This window comes from Rhineura floridana, chromosome 10 (assembly GCF_030035675.1).
Source record: "Rhineura floridana isolate rRhiFlo1 chromosome 10, rRhiFlo1.hap2, whole genome shotgun sequence".
Lineage (NCBI taxonomy): Eukaryota > Metazoa > Chordata > Lepidosauria > Squamata > Rhineuridae > Rhineura > Rhineura floridana.
Window position 1 is genome coordinate 25,592,238 of NC_084489.1, and position 15,064 is coordinate 25,607,301.

General features: G+C 41.7%; 1 protein-coding gene across 1 annotated transcript in view; it reads left to right on the top strand.

The window, feature by feature from the left end:
* TRIM71 (tripartite motif containing 71) overlaps positions 1-15,064 on the top strand; it is a 94,591-nt gene that overhangs the window by 64,437 nt on the left and 15,090 nt on the right. The window contains exon 2 of the mRNA XM_061585844.1: positions 3,101-3,268. Within this exon, the coding sequence (XP_061441828.1) occupies positions 3,101-3,268 (168 nt within the window). The remainder of the gene's footprint in view (positions 1-3,100; positions 3,269-15,064) is intronic.

A 15,064-nucleotide genomic window follows, 5' to 3' on the forward strand; every position in this document is an offset into this window, starting at 1 on the left:
AGAGCAGAACAACTGATGATGAGCTCCCCATGGCTGTCTTGACTGCTCCTCCATGGCTTGTCCAGCTGCCCAGTGCTTCCCCGCCATGGAATGCTGCCATCAAACGGTGTGATGGCTTAGAAAAATATTATATGTATAGACAGATGGAAAGATGAAAAAGCAGCTGGAGGAGTCAAATGAAATTCAATTGTTGAAGCCATTGTTTGGATGTTATGATGTTAAATCTTTGCCTGCTGATTGAAGATGGGGATCAACCACAGTTCTCATACTGCAGAAAAGCTTTTGTGCTACCTTATAGTAGCCCCGTGTTAAATATAGTTGGTGTGTGAAATGCGTGCAAGCTTAGAAGTGCATGGATGAAAGGGCTGTGCTCCTTATTCTACACAGTTCTTAGCGGTGCTGCCTCTGATGGGCTCGTCTCCCAGCTTTATGCAATAACGAGAGTTTGGCTGATCTTTGTTGTATTTGCGTGGAAGCAGGGAGTTCTTGTAGTAGGAGGCATACGATGAGGAGGATAAAGTAAGTTTCCTCAACATGTTGAATTCTGCGGGAGGTCACTGGTGAATGGGAAAAGAATCTGTTAATCTGCTTTGATACCCTGCTAAGTTGTTACTTATCAGCCCATGTAGAATAATGCCTAACCCACGCCTCCATCTACCTTGAATCATGACAGGAATGTAAGTGAGCATTTTCACCTGGTCTTCCCGTGCTGTAGAAACTGTTAACTACAAAGAGATTGGGAACAGAGTTGCTCCCCTTTTCCTTTTCTTTGGAAATCCTTGAGTTGTGGACCAGTAATTAGCATATGAGTGATTTCCTTGTCTTATAAGTACGAATGTACATGTGCTTGGAACACTTAATGGCAAACATAGCGACACATTTTTTTAATCAGAAGCAGAAAATTGCTGATATTCACAGTATTCCAGCAACTTGTCAGCACCTTTTGAAGAAAGCAAACTTTGTTGTTGTTTCCTTACTTAGACACAGCAGGCACAAATACAGCCTTTGTAAAGAAAGTCAGTTTAAAACAACATCACAAACTGTTTTGTGATATTCTAGCCTTTGTTCAGAGTGAGAGAGGGAACTACTTGAAAGCAGTTAGCTGCTAGAAAACCTACGTTTGAGCCAATTTGGTAAATGGAGAAAGCAGGCGTGCCAAATGGCAACTGTTTACCCCTACCCCACCCCCGCAATACCTTCAGATCATCATATCTGCATTACCGCCTTCTGTGATGAGAGGAAAGAAAGGAACTGAATTATTGCTTGAGACACTTCCAATGGTTAGACTCATGACTGCCAGTCTTCATAGGCTAACTTGAAAAACCAGTTTTGTACTGAATACTTTAAAAACATTTTTCTTTCTACGAAGCCTTAAAAAAAAAAGGAACTTGTTCGGCATTGAATAAAATGCTGGAGACCCGTTGTTACTGAGCTAGCATTTCTTGATATGTCAGCGGACCAGAGACCTTTTTTAACAATCTGTTAATTGTTTTGATTACTTTTTCCTCTCTTTTGTGGTTTGTGTGCCTTAATGACTTCTACACTGTTCCTTGTATTCTTGCAGAAAGTAGCATCTGGATCTGCATGACAGGACTGCTGTCTGGCCTTTGACCTAGCTTTGCTTCTGGCATTAACTGTTTCAGAGGGTTAATAGTAGGTTTAGCTTGAAGCTGAACCCTTGCTCATATTAACGCCATTTTCTCTTCAGATGGCCCCTTTGACTAGGCCAGGGGTGGGGGAAGAGAATACTTTTAACAAGCAGGGGAATTGTGATATCCATGTGAATCTGTAGCTGGTCTGCTTGAAGTTCCTGCTATAGTACTTTAAAATTAGTAAAAGAGGTTTTTTTTGGTGCTCTCTTTAATGCTTCATTCTGGAGCAAAATGGAACTACACAGCACACAGCTGAGCTGTGCCTTGCCAAAAGAGCAGTACTGAACTTTACACGAGCCCAAATATAACAACATAGATTTGTTAGGCAGAAGCTCACAGTTTTTTTAATTATAAAGGTTGCTGTTTGTGTATGCATATTCAGGCATTTAGGGAAAGCATGGGATTAGACTGTAATGTGGGTGTGAATAAGGATGAATGATTCCTTCAATAAAATTCTTCCTCTTTGGCATATAATATGTGTGGGCGAGCTCGTTACTTTACAGTCTGACCATCTGATTTTGTTTAAAAGAGGAACCAAAATAAATTTTCGGAGTGACATGCAACAATGCCCGATCTTGTTACCACTAGCCCATCCCTTTTGCTGATTGTTACCTGTTGTTTTGAATTTAATTAATACTTTTTGAGCTTTGTGTTTTCTCCAGAGGTAAATGTAAAACTGCTATACATTCTTAGATCATGCGTTGAATTTGGCTTGAGTTCTTAGAGGATAGTGTTCTGAATGAATCAATTGCAGCATGATGGGTAGTTTTTGGTGCTTGGAATGAGGTAGTTTGGCCTTTGCCATTGCTTTTGATTGGATTGTTGTGTGTGATAGTATTCCTGGTTCTCTGCTACTTCCCTCTGCTGGATGGAATTTGAAAAAAGCTTTATGATTTACTGATGAATAATTTAACAAATCCCTTGTTACTTTGTTTTGAGGAAGCTCACTGTGGGTTGCTTTAGCTACAGTTTTGTAGCTAAAAATTAGTAATAAGAACATTAGATTTTTTTAAGGCACTCCTAGTGAGGCAGATCAGAGAACATTATTTAAAAAGAGAGGATTGGTACAAAAACAGGTCTACTGTCAGTCTACCTTAGATAGCATTGTTGGACTACGACCTGGGAGACCAGGGTTTGAATCCCCACACAGCCATGAAGCTCACTGGGTGACCTTGGGCCAGTCACTGCCTCTCAGTCTCAGAGGAAGGCAATGGTAAACCCCCTCTGAATACCGCTTACCACGAAAACCCTATTCATAGGGTCGCCATAAGTCGGCATTGACTTGAAGGCAGTCCATTATAGCTTATATACAGAGAGGAGCCTCTGTGATAGTTTCCCAATGAATTCTACATGTGATTATTGTTAAATGTGTTAAGCATATTTTTAAACTACTCTACTTTTATGGCCTGGCTTTGGTCACATGTCTTAATGGACCATCTTTCTTTCAGGTGCTGCATTTCTACTGTGACACTTGCTCTGTCCCCATCTGTCGGGAATGCACCATGGGGCGACACGTGGGCCACAGCTTTATCTACCTCCAAGATGCTCTGCAGGACTCCAGAACCCTTACCATTCAGCTATTAGCTGATGCTCAACAGGGCCGCCAGGCCATTCAGGTAAATGTTCAAGCAGCACGGTGGATGTTGATACTATGGCTGTCCTTGAAGTTCCAAGGTAATTTTTTCATAATCAACTGAGGTAGTAGTTGTCAAAAGATAGACTAATCATCTGGGCCCACCAGTACATACAGTGTAAATAATGCTGCTCCCTCGAGTGGGTCAACCAGTTTACTAATTCTGGCTAAAAAAATTCATGATAGCCATTCTGTGATACCATTTTCAGTCTGCTTATCAAGAGATAGCTAAAGAGACTAAATGATAAAAAGTATTCTTGTGATTTATTTATCTTTTTCATTCTATAAAATGTATATACCACTTACTCAAGCAAAAGACATTTATGCAGTTTGAAGAAGATAATCTAAAATATTATTTAAAAATACCAAAACAAACATTAAATAAATATAAATTTCATTAAGAAATTAAAAATAAAATTGGTAATTTTAAAATAATTATACTTACTAAAATGCATGTTAAAATTGCATGCTAAAATTACATGGCTAAAAAGGCTTGCTGAAACAAATAACACTTTGCAGGCACCAAATACAATAACAGTGAAATCACTTGCCTAATATCAGTAGGCAAGGAGTTCCAAAGATTTGAGGCTTCGTTTATTGGAATTGCAATCACAATATTTGACATGGCATTAGTATGTTGCAAAGAAAGATGATGCCTGCTATAAATGGCATTATGGGATGAATTTGTAGATGGATCATTCAGTTAGAGCCAACCATACTGTCAAGACACAAGTTGAACAATACTTTGCATAAAAGCAAGGAGAAATATGTACACTTCCAGGGTACTTAGTATCTTTTGATCTTGTTACAGTTAAGCAATGAGACTTCCAGAACTGTGTTTTCTCTAGGCCATCTCAAGATTCAAACCCTAAGATGTATCATTGGTTAAAACAGCCTGAAGCTTTACATGTGCATTTAAGCAATTTGGGGAGTTCTGGAGAGTCTTTGAAAATTTGGCATTGATTATTTATTTTATTATACTTGTATACCGCCCCATAGCCGAAGCTCTCTGGGTGGTTTACAGTAACTAAAAACATTAAAACAAATACAATTTAAAACAGATCTTATAAAAACAATTTAAAACACAATTAAAAAATTTAAACAGTATAAAACACATGCTAAAATGCCTGGGAGAAGAGGAAAGTTTTGACCTGGCGCCAAAAAGATAACAGTGTTGGCGCCAGGTGCACCTCATCAGGAAGGTCATTCCATAATTTGGGGGACACCACTGAGAAGGCCCTCTCCCTTGTTGCCATCCCCCGAGCTTCCCTTGGAATAGGCACCCAGAGGAGGGCCTTTGATCTTGAACATAGTGTATGGATGGGTTTGTATTGGGAGAGGCGTTCCATCAGGTATTGTGGTCCCAAGCCGTGTAAGGCTTTATAGGTCAAAACCAGCACCTTGAATCGAGCTCGGAAACATACAGGCAGCCAGTGCAAGCGGGCCAGAATCGGTTTTATATGTTTGGACCGTCTGGTCCCTGTTACCAATCTGGCCACTGCATTTTGCACAAGCTGCAGTTTCCGAACCGTCTTCAAAGGCAGCCCCACATAGAGTGCATTGCAGTAATTTAATTTGGAGGTTACCAGAGCATGGACAACTGAAGCCAGGTTATCCCTGTCCATATAGGGACGTAGTTGGGCCACCAACTGAAGTTGGTAGAAGGCATTCTGTGCCACCGAGGCTACCTGAGCTTCAAGTGACAGAGATGATTCTAGCAGAACCCCCAAGCTACGAACCTGCTCTTTCAGGGGGAGCGCAACCCCATCCAGGACAGGTTGGACATCCACCAGCCGGTCAGAAGAACCACCCACTAGCAGCATCTCAGTCTTGTCTGGATTGAGCCTCAGTTTATTAGCCCTCATCCAGTCCATTGTCGCAGCCAGGCACTAGTTCAGCACATTGACAGACTCACCTGAAGAAGATGAAAAGGAGAAATAGAGCTGCGTGTCATCAGCATACTGATGGCAATGCATTCCAAAGCTCCGGATGACCGCGCCCAACAGTTTCATGTAGATGTTGAACAGCATGGGAGACAGAACTGACCCCTGCGGAACCCGATACTGGAGAGTCCAGGGTGCCGAGCAGTGTTCGACAAGCACCACCTTCTGGAGGCAACCTGCCAAGTAGGAGTGGAACCACTGCAATGCAGTACCTCCCACTCCCAACTCAGCCAGTCTCCCCAGAAGGATACCATGGTCGATGGTATCGAAAGCCGCTGAGACATCAAGGAGAATCAGCAGAGTCACACTCCCCCTGTCTCTCTCCCGACAGAGGTCATCATACAGGGCGACCAAGGCTGTTTCTGTGCCAAAACCAGGCCTGAAACCCGACTGAAATGGATCCAGATAATCAGTCTCATCCAAGAGATGATCTATTCATTTTCTCTCTCACTCCTTCCAAGAAATAAATAACCAGGAAGATGTTGCACGTTTTGAATGTTCAGTACTTGCAAGTCACACCTCAGCTTCCCCCCCCCCTTTCCATCCTACAAACTTATATCAAGCTCTCCTGAAGTGTCCTTTATCAGCCCATTTCCATCATTAGCTTCAACTAGTTTATCACTACTTCTGGCTAAAAAGATCTGCAAATAACTTCACAGGGTGATTTCTCAGAGGTCTTGGTCTAGTACATCATATGAAAATATCACAAAGCTCTTTTTTTAATTATTCAAGTGAGGGGAACAGTGCCCTTGAACGCTGCCCATGGACACCCATGTTAGATGCAACAAAACTAGTTAAACAAGTATAGATCTTCTTGCCAGAAGCATTTCCTGACCTTACATGGGTGGTATTGCTGGGATTCTTAATCTGGAATGTGAGAGGCATATTATCTCTTGAATCTTGAGTATTCAAAAGAGCTCTGTCTACAACTTGAAATGTTATACATTTCAAACTATTTTGAATGGGAACAGACAGTCTCGCTGAATAGGTTCACCTGCTGGCACTAGACCTCATAAGAATCATTTTTTTTTTCTGATTTAGAAGTTGAAAATTGTGATTCTGGATTCTCTAGAGGAAGATTGTAAAGCAATTAATGGCATTAACTCTCAGGAACCTAGATACAAAGTTATTGCAGCATCACTTGGAAACGTTAAGCTCAAATGTTTATAAATCAAGTTTGATACTACTAATTGGCCCAGTTCAGATATAATTCTAAACCATGGTGTGACAGCAACTCAGACGCTCCTTATGGGTAGAACACTGTATTTATTCCCTATTCTCTTTCCCCTCACTAGAGTCACCTGTCCCACCTTGGGTGTCCTTCTTTTTGGTATAAAGCTTTCAGAAATCTTTAGGTAAAAGCTCGTACATATATCAGTCCAACAACAACATAATCCTATATCAACAATATTCAACAAAAATATAGAAACAAAAGGGGAACAAGATCTCTCGAGGAACATGTCCAAAAACAGAACCTTCATATTGACCAGTTTATGGGAAGATTTCACACTTAAATCTCCTGTGGAGTAGTTTCCGTAGTTACATTTGTTTCCAAATCTGCCAGGCCTCCATGGGTGGGCAATGCCCAAATGAATCTTCAGAAGTATGTTCAATAAATGAATGCCAAGCTATATAGAAAGAGTCTGGCACCTCTTTTCCTTGTTTTATTTTCAGTTTGTGTGTAAGCTTTTCCATTACAGCAATATTCCAACAGGAATAGTACCATTGTTCAATTGTAAAGCTGTCTGCAGTTTTTCACTGCGATGCAACTGTCAATTTTGCTGCCAGAGTCATGTAGATAATCAATTCTTTAGAGAGCAGTTTTGAGAGTGTATCGTCAAAGATGTTTAGCAGTAGCAGTTTAGGGGGAAATGCAAAGTGCTCCTGGGATATGGTTTAACATTTCATTATAAATCAATGACCAAAAATCCTGTATTCTTTCACAATCCCACCATAAATGAAAGTAGGTTCCAGTCTTCCCACATCCCCTCCAGCGTGTCCTCTCTTTATCCACAACCGGACTGTGGTGAGGTGATGGTCAAACGAACAGTAAAATAAATATTAAAGTATGTCCCAGTGTCTGGTGTGTGACCAGTACCAGGTGTGTCCCGGTACTGTTTTCCACTTTTATTCCCCAGGTATGAATGAGATCCAGACAGCAGGGTAACTCAGAAGAGGCAACCTTTCATTTTTGAAACCATTTTACAGTACCATAACTCCTAGCTGGTTCACAGCCATGAGAGACGCAGTTTCTAACACTGAACTTTCCCTGAACTTTCATCCATCCTTGTCCTAAGCTCAGACTTTGTAACCAATATTTCTTTCCAGTTCAAGAGCAATCTTCTTGCAGATCATATACTTGTCTCTCTACCCTCGCAAGCCCCCAACCCTCTTCTCCAACCAACCAACCAGTTTTTCTCTATATTTCCCCATCTCAACATTCCATTAACTCTTATTGGCTGCAGGCAGAGGAAGACTGATTCCAGCTCTTATATGTCCCACATGGTTTGGTTGTTGTTTGCTTGAATGACCACAATTTAGAGTGAACCACAGTTTCTCAAGTTTTAATACAATAGGAAACTGTAGTGTGGTTTATTCAAAACTGAAAAAGATGTTTTCAGTTCCTCCCCTCAAGTGCAAAGGGAGGAGGAGTATGTGTGTCCAAGGCTTGCTTTGGCTTATTTTCATAATACCAAACTGGGCCAGTGCATATAGAATTCAAGGATTTGCAATTCAAGGCCTTGCAATTCAAGGCCTTCTTTCTAGAGAAGTTGCTATTTCACAATGGGCCCCAATCTCCTGAACCTTTTAAAAAAAGCATTATTTTGGCTTTCTGATTTGAAAATCCAACTTGTTCACTCTCTAAAATTAGACCCCTATTTTAAGTCTTCATCAAGTCTTGCTACTTGAAATTACTGGTCAAGATCTTAACAAATACAAATTCTGGGTGGACACCAGTTGAGGAATGTTAATTTTTCTTAGGCAATAAAAATAAAAGGGGAGTTCTAGGAGAGCCAAATGGCAGTCTGGCACAAAACATATCTGATGGCAGTAGGGCACAGGACAGAGTCTCTGAAGCAGAACATAAGGTCCATTGGGCAGTTTTATAGGGGAGAAATTCTGGGCCACTCAAAGCCTCAACATTTTAAAAAAAAACCCTAGCCTGGAGGTGGTGTTGAAGTTAATCTGCAGCTGTTTTGACCAAAACACTGCTTGTGCATGTCTCTCCTCCAAGTTGCCATGTCTCAGTATATCCAAACAGCAGAATCAAGTGGCAAAACCTTTCCTGAATTTATACCACTTCAGACTGCCAATAAAGATTTTGCATGTTTAAATGCTACCTATAAAAAGTTCCAGCACACAGAAGAACTTTATGCAAGGGAGATTAGGCTGAACCATTCCACTGATACACTAGTTTTCTACATGTAAGAGGTGTTGTTTGTGGTAATGCCCACCCACCCCCGTCCACCTATGGAATGCTCTTCCAAGTGAGACCTACTTGGTACTGACACTGACATCTTTGGAGTGGCAGGTTAAGCTTTTTCTCTTTTCTCAGGCACTTGCTGCAATGCAATCCAGCTGTGTCTAGGCTTTATGTTGTTGTTTCTCTGGATTAGGGTTTTTTTTCTGTGGAGGCTGGTGTTCTAGGTTTTATGTATTGGATTTGTTGCTAAATTTTTAGCTGTTTTTAACAATTTTGTATGCTTTTAAACTTGATTGTAAGTCTCGTAGAGACTGCCCTGTGTTAGGTGAGTAATAAATTAATTTTTAAAAATGTATTTGCAGGGCAGCTGTTGAACACATGACTTCAACCTTTCAGCTTGATATGGTACAGTCCAGGGAACCCTTTACCCCTTGGTTTTGCTGCATGTATTTGAAAAAGAGGACAGAAAGAAAGAGCTGCTATATTGGTTATAATAGTCAGTCCTTTGTACTTCTAGCATTGCTGCAACTGACTGTATATCAATGAAGAGTCATGGGGGGTGTTGGTCTGAAAAAGGCTTTTTAGAATACCTCTTAACTCTCCCCATGATGACACCTTTTTAAATAAAGCCTTGATCCTTAGAATGAGGGGGAGAAGCACTCTCTGCATGACTTGTGACAAAGGCCAGTACATAGTTGCTCAGTGGGCCCTCTGGAGAAGAGATATTAAATGAACATGCAGGATTTCCATTTTTGTAAGGGAACATCTGTAAAAAGAGCAAACTGAAAGCTTAAGACGGTTATGCATCAACACTACTGAGTTTTCATTTAGATTTTATCTCTTTTCATTGCAAAACTACAGCTATCACAATGTAAACAGATATGTTGCTGCCCCAATAAATCATTCTTTTAGAAAAAATTCCCATCAACAGAAGCCTCAAGGGTATGATCTTGTAGGTTTTCAACCCCATCTTCCCTGAGGTGAATTCTGCTTATCTACCTGTGTTAATCATGTGTTGCTCATAAATCTAAACCTTAAGTTTTAAAATATTCTAAACCACAGATGTCACTGTTGTTCCATCTTCAGCACTGATTTCACCAATCTGATTTGTGGCTCTGATTTATAAATACAATCTGCTCTGGACATATTCAGATCTGATTTGGGTCTGGATCACAATCCGGATATTACAACTCCAGAATCGCACTGGCTTATATTGCAAAACCAAAACAGCCATAACCTTCCTTATTTATGACCTAGAGACATGACATTTGGTGACAAGGTAACGGTTATATAGGTGATGAAACCTGCAAAGTTGCAGGTGGATAGTTCCAGGAGTCTTCATGCTAGCTTCCTTTGAATTTTAAAATGTTTTAAAATTAAAACAGTTTTGTTTTTTCACACAGGGACATGACATTTGGTGCCATGGTAGCCCCTATAGAGGGAGTTAACTGGCCATATTTCAGGTGGGCAGCTCCAGGAATAAGATTGTCTTATAGGAGGCATTGCAGCAGCAATGAGTATGGGAAAATAAAAATACTATTTAATATTAGTAATATTCACTGTGGTTAGCAACTGGAAATAATAATAATTCTTCACTCAGAATGCTGGCTAATATGCCCACAAAGTTTGGCTTACTTATTAGCAGCATCATATGTAATTTTGCAAGCTGACGGCTGCTTATTGTTTGGCTAGCAACTGGAAAATAATAAATAATAATACTGAATTCTCATATTGATTTGTAGAGATTTGTACAGCTCTATAGCTCAAAACAGTCTCTCATGAACCCAGACAGGGTGTCTCTGAAATGGAGCAATTACAATATCATGAAGGAGAACACCACTCTCCAATCACAGTGCTGGAAAGAGGTGAAGGCTTAAAATGCAGAAATCTTTTGTAAATTCTGTCTCTTAGAATTGTTTGGTGGGGGTTGGGTGGCATTTGTTCAGCTTGTGTATGTTTTCTGTTCTTGTCCAATCAATCCCAGTCCCATTATTATTTACATTTTTTTAAAAAAAATTGACTGAGTTATTTTTTTTATTTGATTTGATTCTCATTGCTAAGAATTATCATCATCATTTATTACCAGCCCTTCACCCAAAGGTCTCAGGGTGGGTTACAACAATCTTAAAATACAGCATTAAAAACAATTGAAAATAACTTAAAATCACAAAATAGGGCTGGTCCTAAAACTGTATGTCTGACACCTGAGACATAGTTTTAGGACTGACCCTATTTTGTTGGTGTGTCTTCAGCATTCACCTAAAACTGTATAATGAAGTTGCCAGATGCACCTCAGTGGGGATTGTACAGTATAGGGGCAGCCACAGAGAATGCCCTCTCTCAGGCCACCATCCCTGAGCTTCCAAGGGTTGTGGAACTACCAAAAGAGCCCCCTCTGTTCATCTCAATACCTAAGAGGATCTGTAGGGAAGCAGACAGACTTTCAGATATTTGGGACCTGAGTCATTTAGAGCATTAAACATTAGTGTGAGCACCTTAAATTAGTCCTAAAAACAAACTGTCATTTTTTAAAAAAATCTGCCACAACTAGCCTTACAGTCCTCTGAATATTTTTTAAATCATGTCTAAAAATGGAAGAAAAATGCATTATCTTAAATGCTGATGGTCTTTAAAGCACACACAGTCATATAGCTGGATATCAATGAAGAGCTAAGATTGGATTTAAGAAGTTTTCATTAAAAAAAAAAACAACCTTGCTGCCACTGAGTTAAGGGTAAGGATGATGACTGCAGTAGGAATAGGAGCAAGAAGACAGCAAGACCTGCATCTAACTCCTGTGCAAGCTGCACGTGCAAAAATACTAGTAGCTTGATCCAGTCCACTGCCCCCACATGTGTGGAGTGACTCCTATTTCTCTCCTACTTACACATGTTGCATGCAGGCACTATGCCAGGCTGTTAGCAAGGAATGGGGTACCTCTGCAAGAGTACATTGACTGAGTGTATTGGGAGAGGCCTAGGGGGAATATTGTGGGCATGCAACACTGGTGTGATGTCCATGCATGCTAAGGACAAGAGGGGGAAACAGTAGGTGGTATTCAGCAGGCCCGCCCTTAGCTTGTGCGGGGCCTGGGGCAAAAGCATAATTGGGGGCCCCCGACATTCTTTCTCTCTATATATTATATATATATATATATATATAGAGAGAGAGAGAGAGAGAGAGAGAGAGAGATTTTATTTACGAATATATGTAATTATAATATTTTATTTACGTATGAGGCTAACAACCTATTAAATAGAAATATGATTACCTTCACTTCAGGGAATAGGCCTCTAGTCAACCTGTTCCATATCCATTTGTCCACTGGTCTTTCGACATCTGTCTTCCCTTTGTCGATATCTGCTAGATATGGCAGTCTATTTCTAGGCATATTTTCCCATCTTTATCTTCCTAACTGAACCTGGCAACCCTAATCTCACCAATATTCACTCATGATGCTTACTCCCCAATGTACCTTGGTAGAGTTGTGGCTACTCCATAGCCTGATCCTTTGTAGTTTTTCTTTGGGAGTAAGTTTCCATGGGGCTTTACTTGTAGGTAAATGTGTCCTTAGGGTTGTGTGGGTTTACACAAGAGTAGTCTCACTGAGCACATAGGCTTATTGCAGCTTTTCCACTAGACCTTTGTTTATTCAGGAGTAAGAGTGCAATCCTAATTCAATTTACCTGGGAGTAAGCACCTTTGAATTCTGTAGGACATACTTCTGAGTAGATGTAGTTAGGGTTGCACTGTAATGCCTGCTCGCACATTGACACTAGCTTGTCTGCCTGCTCACTCACTCAGTAGGGCTACAATCAAGTACACGCTTACCTGGGATTAAGTCCCATTGAACACAACAGAGCTTACTTCTGAGTAGACATGTATTGGATTGCAGCCTGGGTCACTTACCTTCCCACCATTTGCCCATAATGCTTGCTTAGAAGGAACAACCATTCAGTTAAACAGGACTTACTCCAAATTAAGTGGGTTTAGGACAGCAGCAAAGAACTGCTGTCTATGCTAATTTCTAAGGGTACTGAAACTTTTTCAGATTTATTTTCTGTATGTTACATTAGGTAAGTTGTCACAAGGAGAGGGCAGATAGACAGGTATTTGTGAGAGAGGAAAAGGAAGGCTTCCACTGAAGGTGACAGGAAAACAAAAAAATACAGAAAAGGGAGAGGAAAGCCAATTCTCCAGGTAAGGAGAACCTTTGTTAACCTTACATTAATAAGCAAATCCTAAGCATGTCTACTCAGACATGAGGACAATTTGTTTTGATGGAATTTACTGTCATGTAAGAGTGCACAGGACTGCAACTTTAACATTTCAGTGTTGATTTAGAGTGAAAATAGCTTAGTGGCTTTTTTAAAAGAATGGTAAAATGGTAAGATTTTGAACAGAGCTTGGAAAAGTTACTTTTTTGAACTACAACTCCCATCAGCCCACTCCAGTGGCAATGCTGGCTGGGGCTGATGGGAGTTGTAGTTCAAAAAAGTAACTTTTCCAAGCTCTGATTTTGAACCAAAATTAAAAAGGAGGAAATTAATAACCCCTCCCCATCTTTTGAACTTCAAGAGGGAGGAGAGAAATAAAGTAAATATGAACGGAGGGCAGTGGAATCGGGGGGGGGAGGGGACTCCATGGTGCAGTTGTTGACTGAAGGAGGGGAAAGAATTGCATTGCCCTCACACGCGCACACAAGGATGAGGGCTCCTTACCTAGGATGCGCCGCTCCTGCTCCTCGTTGAGCGAGTGAAGTTTGGGGAGGTAACCCAGCCTTAAGTGAACCTTTTGCCTTCTCAATGCTCTAGAGCGGAGGCAGTAGCAGCGACTAACGAGCACAAGTCTACTTGGCAAATGGCAACAGTGAGGGCGGTGAGGACTGCGAAGAAGCAATACTTTGCTACCTCTATTTAGTCATCTTGTAACCGCCCAGCGGAACTTTACAAAGTTGTCCGGAGACTTTTACACTCTGGTCCTCCGGACGCAATATTACCATCTATGGCCCGCTGTAATGAGTTTGCGAGGCACTTCCGAGACAAGATCATAAACATCCGTCGGGACCTCGACTCCAATATTGTAACAGTTGAATCTAATGAGGTGTCCAGAACACAGTCTTGTCCTGTTTTATTGGATGAGTTTCAGTTGGTACAGCTCGAGGATGTGGACAAGGTGCTTGGACAGATACGGGCGACCACTTCCGCTCTGGACCCTTGCCCCTCGTGGCTAATAAAAGCTAGCAGAAATGGAACGGCTGGCTGGGCCAAGGAGGTGATTAATGCCTCCTTACGAGAGGGAGTGGTCCCACTTTGCCTGAAACAGGCGGTAGTGAGACCGCTCCTAAAAAAGCCCTCCTTGGACCCTGACAATTTTAACAACTATAGGCCGGTAGCAAATGTTCCATTTCTGGGCAAGGTTCTAGAGCGCGTGGTTGCTCGCCAACTCCAGGCCCTTTTGGATGAAACTGATTATCTGGATCCATTTCAATCCGGCTTTCGGCCGGGGTTTGGTACAGAAACAGCCTTGGTCACCCTGTATGATGACCTCTGTCGGGAGAAAGACAGAGGGAGTGTAACTCTGTTGGTTCTCCTTGATCTCTCGGCGGCTTTTGATACCATCGACCATGGTATCCTTCTGGGGCGACTCGCGGATTTAGGAGTTGGAGGCACTGCTTGGCGGTGGCTGTGCTCCTATCTTGGGAATCGTCTCCAGAGGGTGATGCTTGGGGAACATTACTCGAGTCCCTGGGTGCTACAATATGGGGTCCCGCAGGGCTCAGTTCTGTCCCCCATGCTTTTTAATATCTATATGAAGCCGCTGGGTGAGGTCATCAGGAGTTTTGGAGTGCGCTTCTTGCAATATGCTGATGATACGCAGCTCTATTTCTCCTTCTCATCTTCTTCAGGTGAGGCTGTTGCTGTACTGAACCGCTGCCTGGCCGCGATAATGGACTGGATGAGAGCTAACAAACTGAAACTCAATCCTGACAAGACTGAGATGCTGTTGGTCGATGGGCCCTCTGCTCAGATGGTTGATGTCAGACCTGCCCTAGATGGGGTTACACTCCCCCTAAAAGAACAGGTCCGTAGTTTGGGGATCTTATTAGATCCGCTTCTGTCACTTGAGGCCCAGGTAGCCTCGGTGGCACGAAATGCGTTCTACCAGCTTCGGCTGGTAGCCCAACTACGACCCTATCTGGACAGGGAGAACCTAGCCTCAGTTATTCACGCTCTGGTAACCTCTAGATTGGATTACTGTAATGCTCTCTACGTAGGGTTACCTTTGAAAACGATTCGGAAACTTCAGCTAGTGCAGAATGCCGCGGCCAGAGTTCTTACTGGGACGAAGAAATTCGACCACATAACACCTATTCTGGCCCAACTGCACTGGCTTCCAATATGTTTCTGGG